We start from the raw sequence: 24,228 nt of genomic DNA, 5'->3' as shown, positions 1-24,228 counted from the left end.
CCCTAATGCAGCATCTCTTAGGAAGGTAGACAAGACATCAGCCCTGTCTGGGTGAACTCCACACAAGTCCCCTTTTCTCTCAAGGTCTAGGATTGCTTTTCCTGTGTTAACTGCTTGCTTCCTTCCTTAGGAATACTGCTGACTCAGCACACTTTTCCTTCCCAGATTTGAGGCATCATCTATTAAAGGACTTTGCCTTTACCTACAATGTTTATATTATCCTTGAAGTGACCCTACACGGCTATGTCCTGCAAATCCATGGAACGGCTCGTTATAGGAGGATTGCTGTGTTTCTGATTGTGTCTCAAGCTTGCAATCTCCGGAAGGAACGAAATCGAGGTAAACGGCTTTGTGTACCATGAGACAGGGTATTTTATTTCAGAGGAGAGGAATGCAGGGGAGGGAATGATCTGAAAAAGTTGCTTTTCCAACCTTCTTTGTTTCCCCTAGTTGTTGCATTGCTTAAGGTCCCTGAAATAACGACCACCAAATCTAACAACTCCTAGGTGTGGGTTCTGGTTTCACAGGAAGACTAGCAAGATGCAGCTGGGACAGGAGACAGTGCGTTTGACTCAGATGAGTAAGGTCTGGTCTAGTTAGTGCTTTCCAGGTGTGACGTTGAGTCCCTAGTTAGAGCCCCTCTAGAGGGATGGATTCTATCAACCTGTGTCACAGCCCATCACTTAGATTCACCTGATTGGTCATTTCAGCTGTGAGTCTTGAGGACCAGAAGCTCAAGGTCACCCAGGGAACTGATTTAAAGTTTTTACCAATGTAGGTACACTCTGCATTGACAAAGAAGGTAAAGCTAGAGAGGCAAGGCACAGCAGCCTGTGTTCTAATAAGCTCTTCAGAAGACACTGAAACGGACACAAGTCCAGAATAATTCCTAGAAAATCACCTTTACAAGCATGTACCTGACTAGACATTTTCTCATTAGCCAGAGCCTGGGCCAGAGGTCTGCAAAGTCCTTTCTGGTGGTGCCAGTTGTCCCAGAGTTCCCGGAGGTCCAGGAGTTCCCGGAGGTCCAGGAGGTACATTTAAGGAGGAAGAGGGCTGTTCGGAACCCCATCAGATGTCCTTTGCCATAACTTTAACATAGGGACAGCCTTGCCTGTGGAAAAGCCGGCTTGACCTGGATGCCAAGTTTCGGATCTCTGTGTGCCAAGACAGATAGGCAGGGGTGGGGTTTTTACCAGTGTTCTTAACTCTGTTGTGGTTTTCATTCTTACAATGTCCAGCTTTTAATACGGGGTTTTAAGAATTTTTTTTAATAAAATGTTCGGATGGAATAAAGGACCATGTGTTTGACTTACATGAAGAAAATATAGCCTGTTGGCTTGTTTGATTTACTGGTCTCTCTTGTGGATTTTTAGAGTTGCCTTTCTAAAACACAAATGCTCTCTATCAGGTAAGATGAAGAGGTTAAACAGGTCTTCCCATAGTCCTTTGGAATCTTGTGGAGTTTAGGGTTATGTGTGAGTGTTTTGTTGGTTTGTTTGTTTTTCTGGAGGAGTCAGTCCCTCCTGCCCACTGTGGGAGACCAGGTCCTTACCTGGGCCTGCATCAGAGCAGAGGGTCATGGAGAATGCTGGGAAAGGGGAGAGGAGCCACTGGCATCAGGGTAATTGTGAGGAAAACACCACATGTGAGTTGTGTAGCTTAGGGCTCACTGCTGGCTCTGGCAGGAGTGGTGGGTGAAGATTCAGCCTGAGCCTTTTAGAAGCTGGGTTAGACTGGGGTGAAGAATTTAAATGAAGACACTTGTGGAACTTGTGGGGATTTTCCTCCACCTCCAAATAGAACTGATCGTCTGGGTAGAAAAACCTAGGCATGTTTGGTTGTTTTGTTTGGTATGTTTACTTGTTTGGATTTTGAGTTGGGCCTGGAAATGGAGTGTGGAGGGGGCTGAGGGAATATTGCTTCAGACAAAGCAGCCGAGCAATGTGGCATCTGACAGTCCAGGCACAAATGGAGATAACCTATGGCTTCAAGTCCCAATGACATCAAGAGGGGCAAAATCCAGAGGCTAGGTGGGCTGAGCAGTCTTGACAGGTGCTGAGATCAGGGACAATGATGGAAGACGGGGTGATTGTGTTCAAATATCCTCTTCTCTCCCTGTGTGGTCTGGAGGTACTTTTGTGGGCCCTAGAATTTAGAGTAAAATATGCCTAGTAATTAGAGATCTAGTTTAGCTTCATAGTTAATAAGCATATATAAAATGTGTACTAGGGCTCTTGTTGTAAGCCAGTCAGGTATGAAGTTTACTCTCCTGATTCTAGGCTCTCCCGCTGGTACTTTGTTTAGGCACCACAGTGGCTTGCTAACTTGCTTTTTCTTTTTTTTCCATACAGGGTTTCTCTCTGTACCATTGGCCTCCTGTACTTTGCTCTGTAGACCAGGCTGGCCTCATTCTCATAGAGATCCTTCTGCCTCTGCCTCCTTAGTGTGGGGATTACAGGTGTACTCCACCACTGCCTGGCCAATGGCTGGCTTTTCATGTCTGAGAAAGAGGCTTACTCATTTAACTTTAAGTAAAAATTAAATCATGAACTCTTGACACTGTCTTCAGAGATAAAAATCTTAGTTCATGGCTACAGTTCCTGCCTCTGGATGGAAGAGGACAGAAGACTTTGATCTCTCAACCAGCCTGGGCTACTCTTGGAGGATCCTGCTTTCAAATACAAAACAAAATGGTGAAGTAGTTGTGAGCAGTAGTTAGATATAGATGTGCATACTCATCCACATATGTTGCCACACGTGGGTTAGCAAAGTCTAGGCATTGGAAAGTGAACAAGAGGGGTGTATTGGAGAGTTTGGAACGAGAGAAAAGAAAACTAATATAATTTTATTATAATCTCAAAAATAGTAGAAAAAATTTAGTAGCTGGAAGATTTCAGAGTGGTTTTGGGAACATGGGAGCTTACTTTTCTGATTTTCCAAGTTCTGAACGATCTCCATGAGACTGGTTCTCTGATCACTTCCTTGGTCTTCCATCTCTATTCCTCTGTTAATGACCTGGACTTTGACAGGTTCTCACAGAGGCAGAAGAGGGCATTAATTCTCCTGAGCTAGAATTATAGTTGGGATCCTCCCGGGAATCAACTTCTTATTCTCCAGCAATCTCTCTGCCTCTCATCTACACTCATTTACTTATGTATGTTTCCTCTGGGAGCAGGATTTTGCTGGGCATTTTTGGTGTCTTGAAACTCCTTCTGTAGATCAGATTGTCCTTGAATTGTCTTCTGCTTCCCCAGTGCTGAGATCACAGGCATGTGCCCCTGTTGTGCAGCAGTTTCCTTCCATCTGGAGAGATCGCTCAGCAGTGAAGGCACTTGTCCTAGCAGAGGGCTCAGGTTCATTTTCCAGCGTCCACATGGTGTAACCTCAGTTTCAGTATCTGAAGCCTGCCTCTGACCTCTGTGTGCACCAGACACATGCTGGTCTTCATGCATACATGCAGGAAAACCACTGGTTTTGAAGTAGTTTTATATGAATTAAAAAAAGAAGAAAGGAAGAAAACGAAAGAAAGAAAGGGAATGAAAGAAAAGAAAAAAGGCAGAAGTCTTGAATCTGGAATAAGAAATATAAACCAAGAAAGTAAAGTCACTAGGAAGAATCAAATAGTTATTGCATATAAGGCTGGGAAATCATATGTTGAGGGAGAAAAAGCATTAATTTACTTTATTTTGCATACACACACTAAACATATATACTTATGTAACATACACAGATCACATATAAGCCATGTACATGTTCATACACATATATTTAATCATGTCACCCAGAAATAGCAAGGAGGGCCTGGTTTGGACCAGTTGGTCACTCTTCAGTGTTTGGGCACAGGGTCCTTTGAGAGAGAAGATTCGGGAATCGGAGGAAGGAGACATATATTTGAAATGAGAAAATCTTATACAAGCTATTTCTTATGCCAAAAAATGTTTACTAAAGGATTGTACCCATTGTCTGTGGCACCTTCTTATAAGCAAAGGGGACAGGGGTTTGGGGGCAACATTTGAGATGTAAATAATAAACATACTAATTAACAGAAAAGAAGTAAATCCATGTTGTTTATTGTGTTTAGAAAGAATGAGGACAAGGACAGCAACTTTCATCATAATGGGACAACATCAGCAGGAGGCTAATCACACAATGTTGCACAAAGGAAACAGAAGGGACATTGCAAGAGCACATGGTCTTGGGACTGATAACCCAAGTCTCTTCAAGGGGAATTGCAAATTCCCAGTAACCAAAACCTTAACTCCTTCAAGGCCAGGTCTTCTTCCCAAACTGGCCTCAACAAGTCCTTTCCTCCTCTGCCATAAGCTTACAGCCTGTGACAAGGACTCTTTCATGACAGTGTTCAAGCACAATGCATCTCCTCGGACAAGGCCATGCTGGTCCAAAAGTGTTACCCTGAAAGGCACTATGGCTAGGTTACCATCTGTTTTTAGCAACACAGAACTAGGTTCTTTTCTGTCCTTTCACTGGAGCCTCTGAGAAAGCCTAAGATTAGTCTACTCTTAGCAAGGCCCAAGATACATTCCAAAACATGGCTGACATTCTTCAAAAGCTTAAGCTTTGTTTTTTTCTTTGCACAAATTCTTAAATAACAAAGAGAAATAGCCTCAAAGTGGTGTAATGAAGGGGTCTGGGTGTCTACATTAACTTTCACACTGAGGAACAGCATCTGGAAATTCTATAGCTTTGAACTTGTTTGTCTTTTACACTGTGGGGCTCTACTCCCAAGCTCTTGGGAGCATGCCAGAACCAGCTACACCACCAAGGGGCTCTCCCAGCCCTGTGGAACTTTCCTAGAACCCAAGTAACTTTAAAGAACCCATTTGAAGGACACACTTTGTTTTTTATTGAAGATAAAGTCCAAGAGTTGCACCTAAGAACTTTGACATTATTTTAGTCAAACGGGGACACATCTCTATCCCTAAAATGGAATTGGTCACATGATCATTGTGGCCTCTCTCTGGGCTACACATCTGGCCAGCCGTGGGAACTTAGAACTCTTCTCTCAGGGCTTTGCCCTGTCTGCACAGGGACCTGATGGAGGCAGTGCAGCATGTCCAGAGGGTGAAGAGAAGGAGGTCCAACTGAGGAAACATGAGTGCTGAGCCTGGGCTGCAGAGAAACCCTAACATGCAGGCAGGTTTGAAGAACAGGGACTCAACATGAGCTCTGGCAAATGGCACAGAATGAGCAGGCAGCTGAACTGTCCCTTCCTTCCCAGGCTGGGACAACACCCTCAGCTGTAAGGCAACAGAAGTGCTCACAGCAGGTCTCCTGACTCAGTCCTTGCTGTGACTTAGATCCCCTAGTTCTCTCTGCTGGGTCTGGACATTGCTCTCCTGGGACACTATCCTTTCACCTCGGGTTCCTTTCCTTCTCTGCCATAAGCTTACAGCCTGTGACAAGGACTCTTTCATGAGCAGTGTTCAAGCACAATGCATCTTCTCAGACCAGGCCATGCTGGTCCAGAAGTGTTACCCTGAAAGGCACTATGTTAGGTTACCATCTGTTTTTAGCAAAGGGCCCTTGAAGAGAGAAGAGAAATTATCAGTGTGCATTAAGATAAAAAGAGGCCAGCCCTGCTCACTGTAGGGTAGTCAGGCATGTGACACTCATCCCTGAGGCCAGCCAGATCATTAAGTAATGATTAATAACCAAGACCAATGACCCAACCCTTGTAACTGAAATCACAAATCAGCATGTGGGTGTGTGAGTTATGAACTTGTTGGGGATAAGAGCTCAGTGTCTGAACTTGGCAAGCAGGTTCATTAATTCTCTCTAGCTTGGAAATGACATTACTAATGGTGACAAAGCAACTTTCTCACAGGATTAACTTCAGGGACTCACAGGCTGCACTGAGACCTGTAGCAGGCTGAGAGTGTGGATGGCCATCCAGATAAACTTAAGTGTGAGTTGTAAAATCATTTCTGCCCTTGGGCTCTTGATTTTTAATCAAAACAGGGCAAAGATTAAGACAGATATACTATTGTGAGATTTTAAGGTTTTATGGGTGTCAATGGGAGGTACTGTTCCCTATTGGTCCCCACATCCTGGGTAAGAATTGTCACCTTATCAAAGTAGCTGCACACTCCTCTGGAGCTGCAGTTGGGAGCTGAGTGGAGAAGAGGCCAGGACTCTCACAGGTCAGTACTCTCTTGTATAACCTGGGTAACCTGTTCTCCAGTCTGTGTCACTGGAAGATAGTTCTTCAGTGTTTCCTTTAGTTAGCATGCACTGATTGTATAAAATAACTGGGTTTATTATGCAATTTTCACTCCTGTATAAAATAGACTTTGAACATATTCAATGCCCATAACCATTGATTTACCTGCATTTGGTTCTGGTTCATATGAATTGTTTTGCGTAAACATCCAGTAGCAACCTATTTCCTCTCTATTCCTTCTTTCATTCCTTCTCCTTCCCCTTCATCCCCCTACTTCCCATTTCTTTTTTCCTTTTCTCCTGTCCTTTATTCTTCCCTTCATCTTCTCCTCCTGTCCTGCTCCTCTTACTTCTCCATCTTCTTCTCTATATGTCCCTCCTTCCTGCTTCTCTGTCTGTCCCGCCTTCCTGCTCCTTCAGTGTTACTGGGCCAAATGGTGTGGTTAAGGCATTTGCAAGGGAATCTAAGTTCATGGAACTTAGGACCTTAAGCAGTGGCCTGGTTTGTCCTCTCAGCCAGAATGTAGAACAATAATGTTCTTTTCTTGAATTGCACTTGACAGTCCCACAGAGAACTTGCAGATTCCTTTCATCCACAAACTTAAATTGAGACTCTCTCCCCGGGTCATATTCCTAGCTTGGTTTTCTAGATTCTTTATTCCCACTGCTTTGATAAATCTTTTTGAAAGACCAGCAGGTTTCATACTTAGGATTTCTTACTTTATAACTGTTTTTTTATTTAAATATTCAGCACAACCTGTGTGTTTAATTGTGAGTCTAAGAAAGCAAGTGGGGAAAAAGTGGGACTCTTGATCTATTTTGGAGGATGGACAGCTTTTATGTGACTTAGAGCCATCTGAGACAACACACTGAACTAAGGAATAGGTTGGGATCCTGAAGAGCTCATCAGGTGAAGAACTGTACTTCCCAGCAGCTCCACAGTTACTGTGATCAATAAGGCCTGTGGGAATAGAGTTGGCACTAAATCACTCTTGTGTGCCACCATTACACAAGTGCAGGTCTTTCACTACAAACTGTCATAAACCCAAGTCACAGGTATTACAAAAGAAAGTGGGGAAAGATCACATGGTGCAGATCTTAAAATGGTACTGCACACTTACCACAGAGGTCTCACCATCTTCAAAGACAGTTCCCCACTGGTTCATCAGCTATGGTAATATTAAGGAGGGAGAAGGAAGCTGTGCTAGCCTGTGGCAAAGTCTTCCCATTCTTCCTAGACAGCCAGGTCTGAGCAGTGGGGGTGGGGGTAGGCACAGGTAGAAATGGGGCAGGGAGCAATGGGCTCATTTCCCTCAGCACAAGATGACAGCAAGAGCTTGATGGGAGAGTGGGGCTGGTGAAGGCTGAGGGGAAGAGCTCCAGGCCCTGCCCTCAGTCAGAGACTCACTGCTGGAAGAGGAAGAGGAGGAAGAGTGATTCCCAGGCTTGTAATGTTTGTATGACCTCTTATGAGCTTTCTTCATTTTCTTCCAAGTTTTCTTGTTCATCACTATTTCTGGGCCCATCAGGAGCCTGAGGACTCCCTGGGCACTTGCAAGGAGCAGGTGGTGGGTATTGGGGAGGGGAAGTACTTGAGGGTTTGGTGTCCTAAACACTGATTTTGGTACAGGATAAGGGGGAAAACAGGAAGGGAAAGCTGGGTTGCCCTGGGGAACTCTGGAAGGGCAGGTCCCAGGAGGAAAGGCAGGATTGATAGGTGGTGGACAGGCAGGATCAGAACCTCCCAGGCACACAACATGGGATGGATATGGATTTGGTGCAATTGGATTCCATAAATCCAGAAGTTATTTCAAGCCTTCACCAGATTGCTGGTTCTGCTCCTGTCCCCCTTCCCATCTGAGAATCTTGAACTACTGAGCCTTGGGATAACCAAGGACTGGGGTCTGAACATGACACCATGTTTTTTAGACGAATAGAGAGGTGTGTATAAGGGAATGAATGGGAGACAAGAAAATGGCAATCTTTGGAAACTGTAAATGTTCTATAAATGATACGACTGCAAGAAATCAATCTGTGGAGGAACAAGGCTGATTACAAGTTCCCACAGGCAGAAGCTATGTGGCCAGTCTGGGACTGAGGCTCAAGGCATCCACAATATGGAGAAGGCTAGGAGACTCTTAGGTAGCCTGCAGATCCACATCTGGGAGGTTAAAGAGAGCCACACAGCCCAGCATGGATGTCGGACACAAGGCACATGTCACCAAGAAGGCTGCAAAGGCACCTGATCCAGGTTGTGTGCTGTCTTCAGTGTGGGAGGATAGAGTGAAGGACTTCCCTGAGAGTCTCAGCATCTCAGAGTCACAGTGGACATCCCCCTGATGGAAGTGTCCAGGATAAACTATTGCTCATGGGGAAAGATAAAGAACAGCAAACAGGCAGAAAAGAACAGAAAATGAGCAGCAGGCAGCTGTTAAATGTCCATGAGGAACAGCTGTAATGTGATGTCAGGGAGGCCAGCATCTGATGGTGTGCATGCTGCTGAATCTGGTGATGTGACCCAGCAGGCAGAGGCCACCTTTCTACAGGCACACCCCCCCCCCCACATACACACACAAATAAAAATCGAATTCTTAAAAAAAAAAAAAAAAAAAGACAGACTCAGAAACTTCCTACCCCATCACAATTAAAGACTCTACCTGTGGCTCATTCTGTTGAGTTACATACACTTCCCAGCAGGGACCCAGACTGTCTGCCCACTGTGCAGGAGTTCAGCTGTGCTCACCAGGGCTTCCTCCTCATGGGACTAGACATCAGTCTATTCTCCTGTAAACTTGCAAGAGCAACAGCTCCACACTGAGGAACTTTCTGATTAAACACATTCAATGAGCACCTGCCCAAGATGTGGTGCCCACGGTAGGAAGTTACTTCCTCTATGATGTGAAGTTGATACATCAGTTGCTCTCTTTCTGCAGCAGGCAACACTGTTCAGTCTCACAGCAGGAAACAGAACAGCAGTAAGAGATGGTGCTTTTCCTGAGAACTGGGCATTGTCACAGCCAGGGTGACACAGAGCCAATGGAAGCTTCTGAATGTGGACTCCTGGGAGCATAGAACTGGGGAGGGACTGTACCTCATCCCTTCTGGGGTGGCTCTGCTTTCCATGGCTCAACAGAAAATCAGTGTAGGAACCAGGTACTCTTTATGTCCTCAAGGTGAAGCCTGTGGCCGGCTGAGACAGGTTTGGTGTAACTGCAGGTTGGTTGTCACCAGTGGGGAGACATTAAGGTACAAAGCTCTCTCTAGGCTCTCTGCAGGGCAACCATGGGGGAGGCAGACTGCCCTTCTCTAGTGTGCATCACTAAACAGTGCCCACAGCACAGTTCACCCTGACCCCTCTTTTTCACCCCTAGACACTGAGCCTCATTGCTGCCATGGCGGGGAAGCCAGTGCTTCACCACTTCAATGCCCGGGGCAGAATGGAGTGCATCAGGTGGCTCCTGGCTGCAGCAGGCGTGGAGGTAGGTTGTGCAGTGATCTTCTGCAGCGGGACCTCAGATCCAGTTTAAAATCCTTCTCTAAGTGAGACACACTCACCAGGAGAAGCCTGGGAAGTGTGACATAAACGGCAACTGTCTGGTACTAAAATAAGTGATAATTTTTAAAAGATATAGATACATTTTTACTAATAACTGGAGAGTTCAAACATATTGGAAATATATTTTTGAAGGCTTAGCAAACAGTGAAAGCTATTAACTTATGCAACGATTTTTAAGATATGTAGACATGACAAAGGCAGTTCCTGAGCAAGGAGATATGTTGAAAGACAGCCTGTAACCTTAGGGTGTACTCAGTGTTGGCGCTTATAAACTGAAGACATCAACTTGTAAGAGAACAATCAACAGTTGTGTGGAGGATCTTGAAATAGATGTAGTAAGTTCAAAAAAGCACAGCCTGCAACACTCAAGGATGGCAGAGGTGAACGGAGTATGACTGAGCGTTGGCCAACAATGCCATCCAGGCAGAAGCACTTAAAGAGAAACCCAAGACAGAGGCACAGACAAGGACATAAATTGTTCTTTTCTCCCTGCAGATGAGGTCTCTCTATATAGCCCTGGCTATTCTAGACCTTATTTTGCAGACCAGGATGGGCTTGAACTTACAGAGATCCTGAGTGCTGGGATTAAAGACATGCACTACCATTCCTTGACTGTAACCTGGCTCTTTGTAAGGATAAACTTTGGTAGGATAATACTCATCACGTATATAAAGCACATTGTATGGATGAATCTACTACAATTCCTGAGGTTTCCATGATGTGTTAGGTCTTGTTTACAGCTGAGAAGTACTAAAACAGTTCTCTACCCTTCTTTGGGCAGGGGAAATTATATACTTTATAGATTTTGTTTTTAACAGGGTTTTTCTTTGTAGCTCTGATTATCTGAAACTCTTTTTTACTACTAAAATATTATAAATACAACAAAATAAATCTCAAATTCAAGAAATTTAGATGATAGGGCTGAACAAATGGTGCAGCAGTTAAGAGCACTGACTGCTCTTTGAGGATCCGGAGTTCAATTCCCAGCAACCACATGGTGGCTCACAACCATCTGTGATGGGATCCAATGACCTGGTCTGGAGTGTCTGAAGATTACTACAGTGTACTCACACACACAAAATAAACAAATATCTGTTATAATGAGCAGCCTGGTTGCTCTCAGCCCCTTCTGTTGATGGATCTAATATAAATTTCCAAGGATCCCTGATCAGACTCCTGTGTACCTACTGGAGGTTTTCATTCTGCAGATGAAGTTCCCGGCAGGGATCACTGAGGTTCAGTGTCCACAGTAACAGGATGAGCTAATGAGCTGTTATTGTTCTGCTTCCAGTTTGAGGAGAAGTTCATACAGAGTCCAGAAGATCTGCAGAAGCTGAGAAAAGGTAACGCTGTGTGTCTGTACCAGGTCCCTGGGGGAAGGCTTGTCTGAAGGTGGTGGTGGGTGGAGGGAGGTGGTGGGTGGAGGGAGGTGGTGGGTGGAGGATGGTGGTGGGTGGAGGGTGGTGGTGGGTGGAGGGAGGTGGTGGGTGGAGGGTGGTGGTGGGTGGAGGGTGGTGGTGGGTGGAGGGTGGTGGTGGGTGGAGGGTGGTGGTGGGTGGAGGGTGGTGGTGGGTGGAGGGTGGTGGTGGTGAGAACACTCAGGAGGACAGAGTGGGATGATGTAGACTGTGGAGCTCCCTGAGTGGCCTGACATGGGAACAGTGGGGACAGTGGTGAGGTCAGATGTCTCCAAAGATTTGTCTGGTTCCTTGTGAATGTCTGCATTATTTCTGCATCCTAGTGAGACGATCACTTAGACACACTCACTCCCTGTGTGTTTAACCCACACTGCCCAGCAACCACACAAATGTGGATTAAACCAGGAATTAATCCTGGATGGAGAACCAGCTGGGATGGTTTTCTTTAGCATTTTTATCATAGCTAATGACAAGTTACATATGCAGACTGGGTACCTCGAGGTGGTTCACTACATAGGAAAATGTTTTACAACATCCTGACACCATGAACATAATCAGATTCCAAACACTCTACTTATCTCTGCTACATGGTGGCCCTCGGCTGTCCCTACTCACCTCCTGAATGTACCCAGAAATGTGAACATAAAAACATACATGAGACACAACATGTGTGTGCATAGGAAATGAGGATGAATGAGACATGCTCCAAAGAGGATGAGGAGGGTGAGGCAGAGAGGAAACTGAGGCTGAGATAGAGCAGATTCCCCTTGAAAGACAAACAGCCGCTCTTCTTTCCTCTGCTGGTCCAGACATTCCATGCTTTTCTGCTCTCGGGAAGTGACACTGTCAGACCTTCCTCTTTATCCTTCACAGGGGGGGATTTGATGTTTGACCAAGTGCCCATGGTGGAGATTGACGGCATGAAGCTGGTACAGACCAGAGCCATTCTCAACTACATCGCCACCAAATATGACCTGTATGGGAAGGACGTGAAGGAGAGAGCCCTGTACAGTATATTTCCTGTTACTACCCCAGGGGGCACAAGGGAAGGATCTGGGTCCCTCTTTCAGTGAGGAAGAGAGCGGCAGTGTTTGTGTCTAGGACCAGGCTGGTGCGGGGTACCAACACTTTGGCCAAGTGTGGCAGAGTGTGTGGAGGGAAGGGAGGAGCAGATGGCATGGGGTCAGGTGACTGTGACTACAGCAGAGGATGGTGTCCCCAGCACAGCACAGGGACCCAGCTGCAAACACGTGGGCCATGGTTTCTGAGCACAGTGGTATCATGACCTCAGGGATCAACTTCAGTGACTGGACCTGGGCCACCTGAAGCTTCTTATTCAGGTCTAAAGCAGCCAGGCTGATGGTAGCACCCACACTGGGACCCACTCTGCTGCAGCAGAATCCTTCATTCATGAACCCTGTTTGGGAGTATCACAGGTGCTTCAAGAGCTAAGTGTGGTGGGAGCCAGCAACACTAATGGGGGAGAGATGTGCAGGGCAAACAGAGACTTGGCTTTAATTGTGCTGGGATAGAAATATTCCTAGCAGCATTATTTATAATATTCTAATGGCAGAATTAGTCAGGACCTTCATTCATAGATGAGAGAGGGGTGACCCTCACTAAGGTTGCTTCATGGCTCCGCTGTCTCTGTGGTCCTTGGCTCTTTTTCCAATGCTGCCGCCTAGCTTTTTGCAGGTTGGAGGCCAGGCAGCCACTCCGCTGCTAGCCGCGTGGTGTCTGCTCCACCTTCGAGTTTTTTCCACTGGACCTCCGGCCACCGTCATATCTGCCACACTTTGAGGCTCCAAATTCAGCTGTCTCCAGGGAGACCAGTACTCAGTCTTCATCAGCAACCACCAGTCAAGGATATGTTTTGCCAGAAGGCAAAATCATTCCAAACACCGTGTTTGTTGGTGGAATTGATGTTTGGATGGATGAAACTGAAATCAGGAGTTTCTTTGCCAGATATGGCTCAGTAAAAGAAGTGAAGATAATCATTGATTGAACTGGTGTGTCAAAGGGCTATGGTTTTGTCTCATTTTATAATGACGTTGATGTGCAGAAGATAGTAGAATCACAGATAAATTTCCATGGTAAAATGCTGAAACTGGGCCCTGCAATCAGGAAACAGAATTTATGTACTTATGTGCAGCCACGTCCTTTGATTTTTAATCCTCCTCCTGCACCACAATTTCAGAGTGTTTGGAGTAGTCCAGATGCTGAGACATGCATACAGCCACCAACCATGATGAATCCTATCACTCAGTAAGTTCAGGCATTTCCTCCTTATCCAAGTTCACCAGTTCAGGTCATCACTGGATACCAGCTGCCTGTTTATAATTATCAGGCTTATACAACTGTTAACTACCACTGCAGTGAAGTTGATCCAGGTGCTGACATGTTGCCCAATGAATGCTCAGTTCATGATCTGCTCCAGCCTCTGGAAATGGACCAGAAAAGAAATCTGTGGACCGGAGCAGACAGACAGTGGTCTCTTGTCTTTTTAACCCTGAGAACAGACTGAGAAACTCTCTTGTTACTCAAGATGACTACTTCAAGGATAAAAGAGTACATCACTTTAGAAGAAGTCGGGCAGTGCTTAAATCTGATCATCTCTGCTAACTTTCTCATCTCAGGAGGTTGCTGGTTTTGAATATTAAAAGCAACCGAAAAGTTTCACTATTATAGAAAATTTGGCAAATCACTCAGACTTTCTATAAAAGTTAGATTGCCTAGTTTTATGTTAAATCTGTTCATTAGATGTTAAGATAGAAACTAGTGCTGTGTTCATATAGTTAAAAGAAAAAAGAATTGCAAGGGAAAAAAAGATAAAAAAATAATTGAAAGTAGTTGAAAGGAATAACTTTTAAGATTTACCTTAAGGACTTTTAATTGAAATTGGCATTTTAAGAGTTCAAAAACAAGAAAAGGATTTTATAAGCCTATTTTGAAAGGCCAGAATTTTGACACTGTGACTACAAGCATTTCACTTCTCAACAGGTACCTGGGCAGTACAGTATTTACAGTATTGTACTTTATATTTATATTTGTCTACACTTTTTTCGCCACCAACGCAGAATTTTTAGAACTACATTTTTAATCAGTGGAACTCAATATATAGTTAGCATTATTGGAGTCTTCATTATCTAAACCCAGGAAAACAGATTCTTAACAGTCTAATCAGTGGGTCTTAACATTTATACAAAATATTTTACCCTTTATCTAGAACCCACACATAGGCATATATCCTATTGATTTGGTTGGGATGGTAATTAGGATATCTAAAATTCTGGGTATAATTTTGTTTAAAGAATCCAAGACAAACTAAACTTGACTAGGTGTATAAGCCATTCTTAGTGAGTTAATATTCTTTTTTTTCTTAAAATGCTAAACTCAATGGCTGTCTTAAAATTGTGCAAAATACTTGTATTAAAGAGTGCTGAAAAATTTTTATGCACTTAAAAGTTAATCAGAGTATCTGAAAGAAATTGTTTTTATAAAAACATTCAAAATATTAGTTGTTACAGAGTAAATACATTTTTAGTTTTGTTAGTCTATTGTCTCTTTGTAAAGTAAAATATGTCCAAAACAGTCAAGTAGGCAATTTTGACATTTCTAAACCACAAAATTTGTTTCATAAGTGTATCCCCAAGAATGTGCTAAAGTGAATCTGTTTTTAGATTAGATGGACATTATGCATTGTGACAGCAGAGAACCTTTGTACCCACAGTCTTTTGCAATCTTACTCCCATTCTGTCAGACTTGCTCCTTGGTATAAAGTAGAGAAGAGACAGTTACGAGCAGTTCAGGGGCTAAGCCTTAGGAATATAGCACTGGAATACTACCTTTCTAACCAAAACAATTGGCTAAACATCATCTGACCTGCCAGGGACATGCGTTTTAAAATGCCTTGTTGGTCTATCTTGTTTTAGCCTTTTCCCTCAAACATGGAGATTTATTTACTCAATGGAACCCAATGGTTGATAACACAACTGTCCCAAATGATCTTTAACTCTTAACTTTATATTCTACATTTGAAGTCAAAATTCTTTTATGTCACCAAGTCAGTAAACCAGGAAACTAAGAAGTCTCATGAAATTTGTTTTCTTTACAGTTTGTCCCATTATTTCAGTGTATTTGTAGTGTCTGTCCTTACACGTACCACTCTGTGATTAAATCTCCAACTCACTATGAATGATACCCTAAATTCTGAGGCACAAATGTAATTGTTGCTATATGACTTTAAGGAAAAGTAAGGGAATAAACTTTTGTCTGCTGTTTTGTTGGAGTCAAGTAATTAAGAGAAGGGAGAAAGAAAAGTACTGAACCTTTCAAAATGGAAGATTAATTTTAAACTTAAAAGTGTATTCCTATTACCTATTGTCTTTGCATATATGAATAAAACCTTTTTTTCCAAAAGCAAAAAAAAAAAAAAAAGGGGGGGGGGGCAGAGGTTACAAAGTAGCCAGGCAAATAGATGGTGTTCTGAGGGAAGCAGAACAAAGAAAGAGTCAGCATTGTATTAAGTAAAGGAAGCAGACACAGGTCACATGGTCCATGGGAAATGTTCCTGTCCTTAGCACAGACAAGGAAGTGGAAGGGATGGGGATATAACTCTTCTAGCACTGCAGTATGCTAATATTGTACAATTGCTACAAATGTACTGGAACCCAGAATATTATCTTTCAAGGAACCAAAAACGCTATGGTGTGAAAACGTGACAATGACTATCCCACCCCCAATTATAAAATACAGTTTAGAACCGGGGAAAACATAAGTCCACTGATGTGCTGTGGATTAACAGAATAAAGCAATAGGCAAATTGCCAATTGGCAGTGTGATGATTACCTTTAATCCATGCCAAGCACTCAGGAGGAGGAGGCAGGCAGACTTTATGAGTTCAAGGCCATCCTGATCTCCAGGGACAGCCATGGATACATACATAGTAAAACCCTGCCTTAAAATGACAAGTCTTGACAATGATAATAAGCTCAGAATCTGGCATCAGCATGTGGAAGTCCTGCAGATGTGCTTCCTGAGAAAGAGGTGGAGAAGTTCTCACACTGAGCAAGAGTGACTCTGTGCAGCACAGTGAGACATGAGCAGAGATGCTCTGGCTGCTCAGTCAGGAGCTGTGTTTGAGGGAACAGGGGCTGGAGCTTGTCATCTCTGAGAATAACCCATGTCAGAGAGAGAGAGAGAGACACACACACACACACAGAGACAGACACACACAGAAAGAGAGAAAAGTTGGCCATCTGAGAGTTGCTGTTTTTCTTCTTAGATGCTACCAAGTGTCTCAGGAATGCATATCAGGGTAAGGAAGTCAGTGATAATTTGTCCTTGGGTTGGTCCATGTGTGTGTAACAATTTCTTTTAACTGGGAAGAGTGGAGGGAGGAGGAGAAGCAGTGGTCTAGATGTAATGTATGAGAGAAGACAAATGGAAAAAATTCTTAAAGTTGATCAGGACCAATAGGATGTTCAAGGGGAAAGTTCATATACTTGTTAAATATAAAAGATAATGACCTACAAGAGGCAAATAACTTTGTAGCCACTGTTCAGTGTAAATTTCTCTGGTTTTCAGATTAACATGGAAAACAGGGAACCTTTGAAAAGCCTTGGCAACTTTTTTATCTTTCAGGATTGACATGTATTCAGAGGGTATTTCTGATCTGACAGAAATATTCAATCAAACAAAAAAATCTCCCCCTGACCAAAGAGAAGCCAAGATTTCCTTGGCAAAAGACAGGACCAAAAACCGCTACTTACCTGCCTTTGAAAAGGTAAGTAAACTCTTTGAAGTCTGGGGACATTGAGTTTCAAGGACAAGAGAAAGGCAGAGGCTGGGAGACCAAGACTGCTGCCACACTGGCCTTCACTTCAATGACCATGCTGTGCAGTTCCTGGTCCTGCAGGAAAATGTAAAAAGGGCCTGGAAAAGACACTGCAGGCTCATTCCATCTAGCATCTAGCATGCAACAGGCTTCATGACCACAACCAGAACTGGGCCTGTGAAAGGCTGAGCCACCCAGAGAAGAACATAGTTTCTACAGAAGAAAATGAACTTAGCTTCCAGAGAAATCTGCAGAAAACAGCCAATGGGGAAACATTCTGTCAGGTTACAGAGGGAGGCCTGAGAGCAGCTGCCTGTCAGGAGGACATGATAGAGCTTCAGAGACAGAGGACAAATATCTGAACAAGGACAGTGATGGAGGGCGGAGAGGAGGAGGTGATGAAGAGATGTTGAGGAAACTCACCTGCAGGACTTGGGGTCTCATCTTAGGAGAAAAGTCACACCCACTCAGCAAATGAAGCAATGCACATGGAATGTCTCTAATAGGCTTCTGTTTGGAGGTAAACTGAGAACATATCAGAAGAACGTAAAATTCTGCCAAGTAAATAGTGAGAGACAAGACTATGGTCCTTGAGGAAAAGGGCGTTTTACACATTCCTGAGAGACCTCCTTTTCTGCTCTAGAGAAGGTGGGACTTGGGAGAATGGAGTCCATGAATGGCGAGAACTAAAGTCTCATGGAATAGACAACCTTATCAGACAATTTTTACTCTGAGGTTTACAGTGAGCCATATGAGCAATGTATACAGTCCTGAGAGTAACCACATGTGTGGCCAATTTGAAAGTGACAAAAACATGTTTTTCCATAGGAGCATATATAAAACACAATAGGCAAATGCAATGAATGATCTGAGTTAAACTCACTACTGTCCACTAAATCTGGGAGGGACACAGAAGCGTAATCCAAGAATAATTTCATGGTTTTGAAGAACCTGAGGTCACAGTACTCCTGTCTTGGTTTCTTGCCTTTTCTTCCAAGTGCTCAGAAGTCTCCTCCCTTGACTCCATCCTTGGATAGTGTCTAAGGAGACCTGACTTGACAACCCATTCCTGACCAAGGCAGCACAGTCATTCATCAGGGCCTCCAGGAATGGACTGAGGATTGAAAAGAAAAGACAATTAAACAACATTTTAAAATGACCCCAGCCAGTGTTGAGGCTGAATTAGGGTTATTTTTTCCAGTCTGCTTTTATACCATTGTAGGTACTTTCAAAGAATAGGGTGTCTTCTTAGATCAAAGAAAAAGCAGTTGGAAAAACAAACAAAGCAAAGACAAAGTAATCAAACAAGGCAATAAAGTCCCATTGTCACTGTGTCTAGGGGTTTATCAGGGTGACCAACATAAAAGAAATACAAAATATTCATTGGCTGTATTAGCCAATGTTAAACATCATATCTGAGTTTACTCCCTGTCCTCGAAACCCAATTTAAGTATTCTTGTCAACATTCTTGAAGCTCCCCACACATTTCATGAATTATTACATTTTTTTCATTCATTTGCTGAATGTTGTCAGTGCTGCTTCTGTTCTGTGGAATCAGGGAGGGTTTAGGAACCGCCTGGTCCTAACACACCTGGTTCCTGAAGCCTGTGGTTATGACATTCAAGGGCCTGTGTCATAGGACAGACTTTCCAGCCATCATAGCTGAAATTGTCTCTGATATGAGATTCATGCACTCCATGTACACAGTGAGCTGTGTACTAAGAACACTTGCTTGCTTTTGATTTGAATGTGGTAATTATAATTATTTTATCTATATGTGGACAATGTAAAAGCAGTTCAGTGGATCTTTACTGGAAGCTGAGTAGAGGCCCTGTCCCCTTGAGAGACTTGGGGAGAGCGAGCGCCTCAGCCCACGTGTTTCTGTTCATAATCAGGCTCTTCTAATTTTGCAGGTGTTGAAGAGCCACGGACAAGACTACCTTGTAGGCAACAGGCTGACCAGGGTGGACATCCACCTGCTGGAACTTCTCCTCTATGTTGAAGAGCTTGACGCCAGCCTTCTGACTCCTTTCCCTCTGCTCAAGGTGAGACCACCTCAGAGCAGCAGCCACACACAAGCCTCTGACAATAATAAAATGGTTGGCCTGGGGGCTGAGGTCCACCCTCTGGCCTGGAAACTGAGCTACTAGACCCTCAGGTTGAAGCTTGAAAATAATCTTGTTATGTGTGGAGATTTGAGGATGGTATCACTGGAAAAGTATTTTGTCTTTTGCAATGAGAAAGATGCAGGACCCTGAGGCTCTCTCCTTGACCCTGTGCCTGGCAGGATGCCTCTGGCCTCTTTTTCATCTTCAGTCTGGTGTGGTTTTGTCTCATCTTGGCTCACTCAGTGTCTGAGCAGGGCTTTGTCATGTAAATCCCTTACCTCAGCTCTGTTTCCTGGCCTCTATTCTTGCTTCTACACAGTCCCCCTCATGTTCTCCCTACCCCCACGCCAGTGACCCCAACTTAGTCTCCCAGTGTGAAAACTGGCCAAGTTACTTCTCCTTAGATTGGACATTTCCTGTCTCCATTTGCTCCATTCAGTTTTTCATGTCTTCCTTTTTCTTTTCTTCTCTCTCCTCTCATACCTGAAAGTCAGTGCCACAGAGACAGACCTACAGGACATGTCTAGAGGAGATGGTCATTAGATGTCAAAGGAGCTCTTAAGACAAACTTAAGCTGAGCTGTGGTTTCTGGCTCATGGTTTTTCATGCTTTTCATGACTACACTGGGGCTGTTGCAAGGATGAGGTTGATGGTGTTGTGGAAGGTGCTGAAATTCCTGGGTTGTGCACATGAGGACTACCAACTCTCAAGCTGTGGTTTTTGGTTTGCAGGCTTTCAAGAGCAGAATCAGCAGCCTCCCCAATGTGAAGAAGTTCCTACAGCCTGGCAGCCAGAGAAAGCTTCCTGCAGATGCAAAGAAAATTGAGGAAGCAAGGAAGATTTTCAAGTTTTAGTGAAGTTGCATTGACCAGTTCTTTGTATTCCGGTCTGTGATGTTTCGCAAAAGTGAGAAGCCATTGTTGATCCTGGGCATTTTGGAATAATGAACATGATGAAATACCATATGGAAGTAGTGTTTGAAGTGTGATCTGGGATTCCTGGTTTTGCATCTAAAGAGGAGGGCAAACTAAACTCCCTTCCAGGACAAGCTAGTCTGAATGGTAACCCATCCCAAGCCATCCAGCCAGGCTCCTCCTGCAGGCTCAGGCCCAGGAGTTGTCATCAATCCTGCATTAACCTACAATCCAACTTCTCAGCAGTATTGCCTGTTCATCCTTGAACGTCCTGTATGTCAGAGCTCTCTTGGTGACTCACACTGAATCCCCCCCCCTCCCCCCCAGTGTTTTTCCAGTTTGATCAGGCTCAAGCAAGAATTCATTCTTCACACTATTTTCCTGAATCTGACCCAGAACCCATTAATACCCAGCTAAGCTAGTCCTCCTGCCCCATGCTCAGCCCCAGTTGGGAGCCACATACTTGACATGTCTTGCCTAGTCTGAGCCAAGACCCTTACCCGAGTTGCCTCCACATGCTGCCCCTCCAGTGCAGGCTAAAGCCAGATTCATGAACTCTCTTGGTGTGTCTGTTTCAGTTCCTTCATTACCCAATGCTCCTAAGGCCCAGGCCCAGGCATAAGCAACATCAGCTCACTCTTCTGATGGGTCTGACCTGGGACCCTCACCTAACTCTGCTCCTTCAGGTTCAGGCCTGAGCATCAGCATCCTGCTATCTTGATCAGTGTGAAGGACCCTGTGCCACCTGTTCATTTATCTTTATCATGCTCCGATGCAAGATCTATCCCTGTCCAGGATATAGAGCTATAAAAATATTACAATGTCATATTCGGTACTAATTAGAAATGTAAAATAATACATGCAAAGGTTAAAAAAGGAAACAACATGTACTTTCACTCATGAAAGAGTCAAGGTCTTTCTCTGAAAATCAGCACGGGATTGGAGGGAGAACAGTTGATACATAGCTGGTAATTATTATTCTGATTTTTGTGTAGTGTGCATGACACTTGACTCTCACCCCAGCTTGGGCACTGATGACAAAACAACACAAACTACTAAACTTCCTTACAACACGTTGGTGAACTGCTGCTTGTGTTCTTGGGAGTTTCTATAGGAAGGTGACTCTGCAACGCCTAAGTGGGTCTCAGCCACACCAGCCTGCAGGTGAATGTCCCATCTCCAGAGCAGGGAGAGATTTTTTTCTTTTCTTCTTAAGATTTATTGATTTGCATATGTATGAGTGTTTTGCATGCACATATATGTCTTTCTCGTGTGTGTCTGGTGCCTATGGTCACCAGAATAGGGTGTCAGATCCCCTGGAACTAGAGTCACAGATTTTGATCCATCATGGGTGCTAGAAATCAAAGCTGCATCCTTTGAGAAAGTATCCATTTATCTTAGCAGAAATGCCATGTCTCCAGCCCCTTTCTCGATAAGATTGTTTGTGGGAAGAGTCACCATAAATGTAGGTAACACCTGTTGGTAACAGCCCAGACAGAAGAACACTGAAGAAGGAATCTTGGCTTTTTTTCCTGCTTTGTCCCACTCTTGCTGACAAGTCATGTGCCCTGTGGCTGTGGTATTCCTTCACTGCTATTAAGACCAACTGTATTGTGGTACATTTACACAATGGGGTACTAATCACCTATTAAAAACAATGACTTTATAAAATTTTTAGGCAAATGGATGGAACTAGAAACTATCATCCTGAGTGAGGTAACTCAGTCACAAAAGAACACACATGGTATGCACTCACTGATAAGCAGATACCAGCCCCAGAAAGCTCTGAATACCTGAGAAATATCTCATAGACTTTCTAAAGCCCAAAAAGAAGAAAGGCCAGAATGGGGATGCCTCAGTCCTTCTTAGAAGGGAGAACAAAACACTCATGGGAGGAGGTACAGTGTCAAATAGAAAAGCAGGGATTGGAAAAAAGAACAGAGACTGCTTCACATGGGGAACCACCCTATATGCAGCCACTAAACCCAAGCACTATTGCTGATGCCAAAAAGTGCTTACTGGCAGGAACCAGATAGAGGGAATGGGAGTGGGGTGGGGGTTAGGGGACAACATTAGAAATGTAAATACAGAGAATAGCTAATAAAACAATTTTTAAAAAAAGACTAACTATATTGGGAGTCCAACACAAACTGAAGACAAGTAGCTTTCTAGGAATTTCCCCCTTCCAGTTCCAGACTAGATTGTTAATATATCCAGATTTGTGAACTGAACTTCTGCTTTATTCTTGGTCTCTGAGTATGAGACAATCATTGTTGGAATACCCAGACCACATCCAGTGAGCCAGTCTATTAAATCTCCTTTGAATAAACACACACACACACACACACACACACATACACACACACAAAATCAATCACTTCAGAACATCTTGACTAATATAGAAGAGATGTTTCAATACTGTGGAGATTGTCTTAGGGCTTCCATCACTGTGAAGAGACACCATGACCAAGACAACCTTTACAAAGGACATTTCATTGGGGTTGTCTTGCAGGTTCAAAGGTTCAGTCCATTATCATCATAGTAAGAAGCATGGTAGTGTCCAGGCAGATATGACTTTGGAATAATTCAGGATCTTGATCCAAAGACAGCCTGGAGAGGACTGGGTGGAGCTGAGACATTGGACCTCAAAACCCACCCCCACAGTAACACACTTCCTCCAAAATGGCCACACCTCCCAATAAATAATGCCACTCCTATGGACAAGCATATTCAAACCACCACATTGTTATAAAACAGTGAGTCTTTTAAAATACAGTGTAGGACCAGGGACATAGCTCAGTGGCATGAATTTTTATTCAGGGTGTCATGCAATGTTTAAGGTCTTGGTATCCAGGCAGTGGAGAGCCTTGTAGGAAGCTTCATGAGCTTACTATAAAACCTCATCCTTGCTTGCTCTGGGTTGTTGAACCCCCCAAGGGATTTGAATCAGGGGCAACATGAGGCCCAGGGTCAAGCTACAAAGTACTTAGTTTGGAACACAAGAAGAGTATCTTTACTTCTTCCTGGTAGGGAACTGTTTGCTAGACACATGTTTAAAATCCCAAAGAGTAAGAGAATGTTCCACAAGGGTCCCTCTGAGCTAATGAGGGTTTACAGCCCAATTCTGGAACCAACTGTATCACCGCTGAACCTCTACAACAAGTGAGGACAAAGTATGGCCACCTGGCACCAAGCAATGTGACTTCCAAGTTCCCTTCCAGCAAGTGAAAAGTAGGGTCTGGCCTACTATCAGGCTGAAGATGGTGCATCTCAGATATCTTCCTGAGTCCTGACCACCAGCTCTGTCCTCTAACCTACAAGCCTGGGACACTGGCCTTCACCTCTGGTGACAGTCTTATCATTCCTCCTGGGAGGCTGGTCATGTGACCTACCAGGCATGAAAAAGGAATGGAAGAGTGGTTGACCTATAGGTTGTCAATTCTTACAAGCCACTAGATATCGTCATACCCAGGTTCCAGTCCCAGCCTTTGCCTTTGCTGAGGCTGGGTAGGCCAACAGTAAAACTTTTCTACCTGTAGGAAACTCTTGACAACGTGGAATGATCACTGTTGCTCCCTCAATTGGTTCTGCTATGCAACCTCAAGGTACCGTGGTTGTGGTTTACATTTATCCAGGCCCACGAGCTGCTCTAGGGACTCTGGAATAATCCTGGGTCGGACAGTAACTGAACCTGGGCCCTGGCCTTGTGGCTGCAGCTCTCCACACCAAGGCCTCCCTGGGGCTTTCTGCCCTCTGCACTGATCTTTCCACACAGACTCTGAGGCCTGCTGGCCACCAGAGCAATGAATGTGTGAGGCCCAAGCCCTTTTGTAGGCAGGTTCTGGATGGAGGTTGATTGAATGGTCAGAAATTTTGGCACTCGCTCTCCGTCCCGATTGCATTAATTATTGTGCCCAACCAGGGCACCTGTTAGAGTAGCAACCTCTTGAGTCCCTGCTGTCAAGGCCACACTAGAGATAGCCTGCCCCAGTTTATGGGTCATCTGCACATTTGTGAGTTGCTTTTGCCAACTCAAGGATGGGCCAGTTGCTACAGATTCTTCAAAGATGCAGGGGGAAATGTGGGAACCACAGAGACTTCTGTTTGTCTGGTTTTCTATTGCCCCAAGGGAACACCATGGCAAGCACAGTCAGTATCTAATGGAAGCCAAGGCAGGAATCTTGAGGCAGAAACTGAAACAGAGGCCCTGAAG

At 44.2% G+C, this 24,228-nt stretch overlaps 1 protein-coding gene and 2 pseudogenes across 3 annotated transcripts; 2 read left to right on the top strand and 1 right to left on the bottom strand.

Moving 5' to 3' along the window:
* Window positions 1–7,496: 7,496 nt before the first annotated feature.
* On the bottom strand, window positions 7,497–7,988 carry LOC308434185 (proline-rich protein 13-like; annotated as a pseudogene). The gene has a single exon. The product of its transcript is annotated as a proline-rich protein 13-like (transcript).
* A 1,587-nt stretch (window positions 7,989–9,575) lies between these two features.
* On the top strand, window positions 9,576–19,955 carry LOC308433925 (glutathione S-transferase A2-like; the record flags this gene model as incomplete). The annotated part of the gene is made up of 6 exons (XM_080934069.1): window positions 9,576–9,662; window positions 11,031–11,082; window positions 12,031–12,163; window positions 16,801–16,942; window positions 18,907–19,038; window positions 19,833–19,955. The coding sequence occupies 6 exons, from the start codon at window positions 9,576–9,578 to the stop codon at window positions 19,953–19,955; spliced, it is 669 nt and encodes a 222-aa protein (XP_080790195.1).
* Window positions 12,790–13,779, top strand: LOC308434142 (deleted in azoospermia-like; annotated as a pseudogene). Its single transcript has 2 exons — window positions 12,790–12,852; window positions 12,911–13,779. The product of its transcript is annotated as a deleted in azoospermia-like (transcript).
* Window positions 19,956–24,228: the final 4,273 nt, after the last annotated feature.

The sequence above is a fragment of the Micromys minutus genome (assembly GCF_963924665.1).
Source record: "Micromys minutus genome assembly, chromosome: 21".
NCBI classification, from domain to species: Eukaryota; Metazoa; Chordata; class Mammalia; order Rodentia; family Muridae; genus Micromys; species Micromys minutus.
This window is presented reverse-complemented; position numbering and strand designations above follow the sequence as displayed.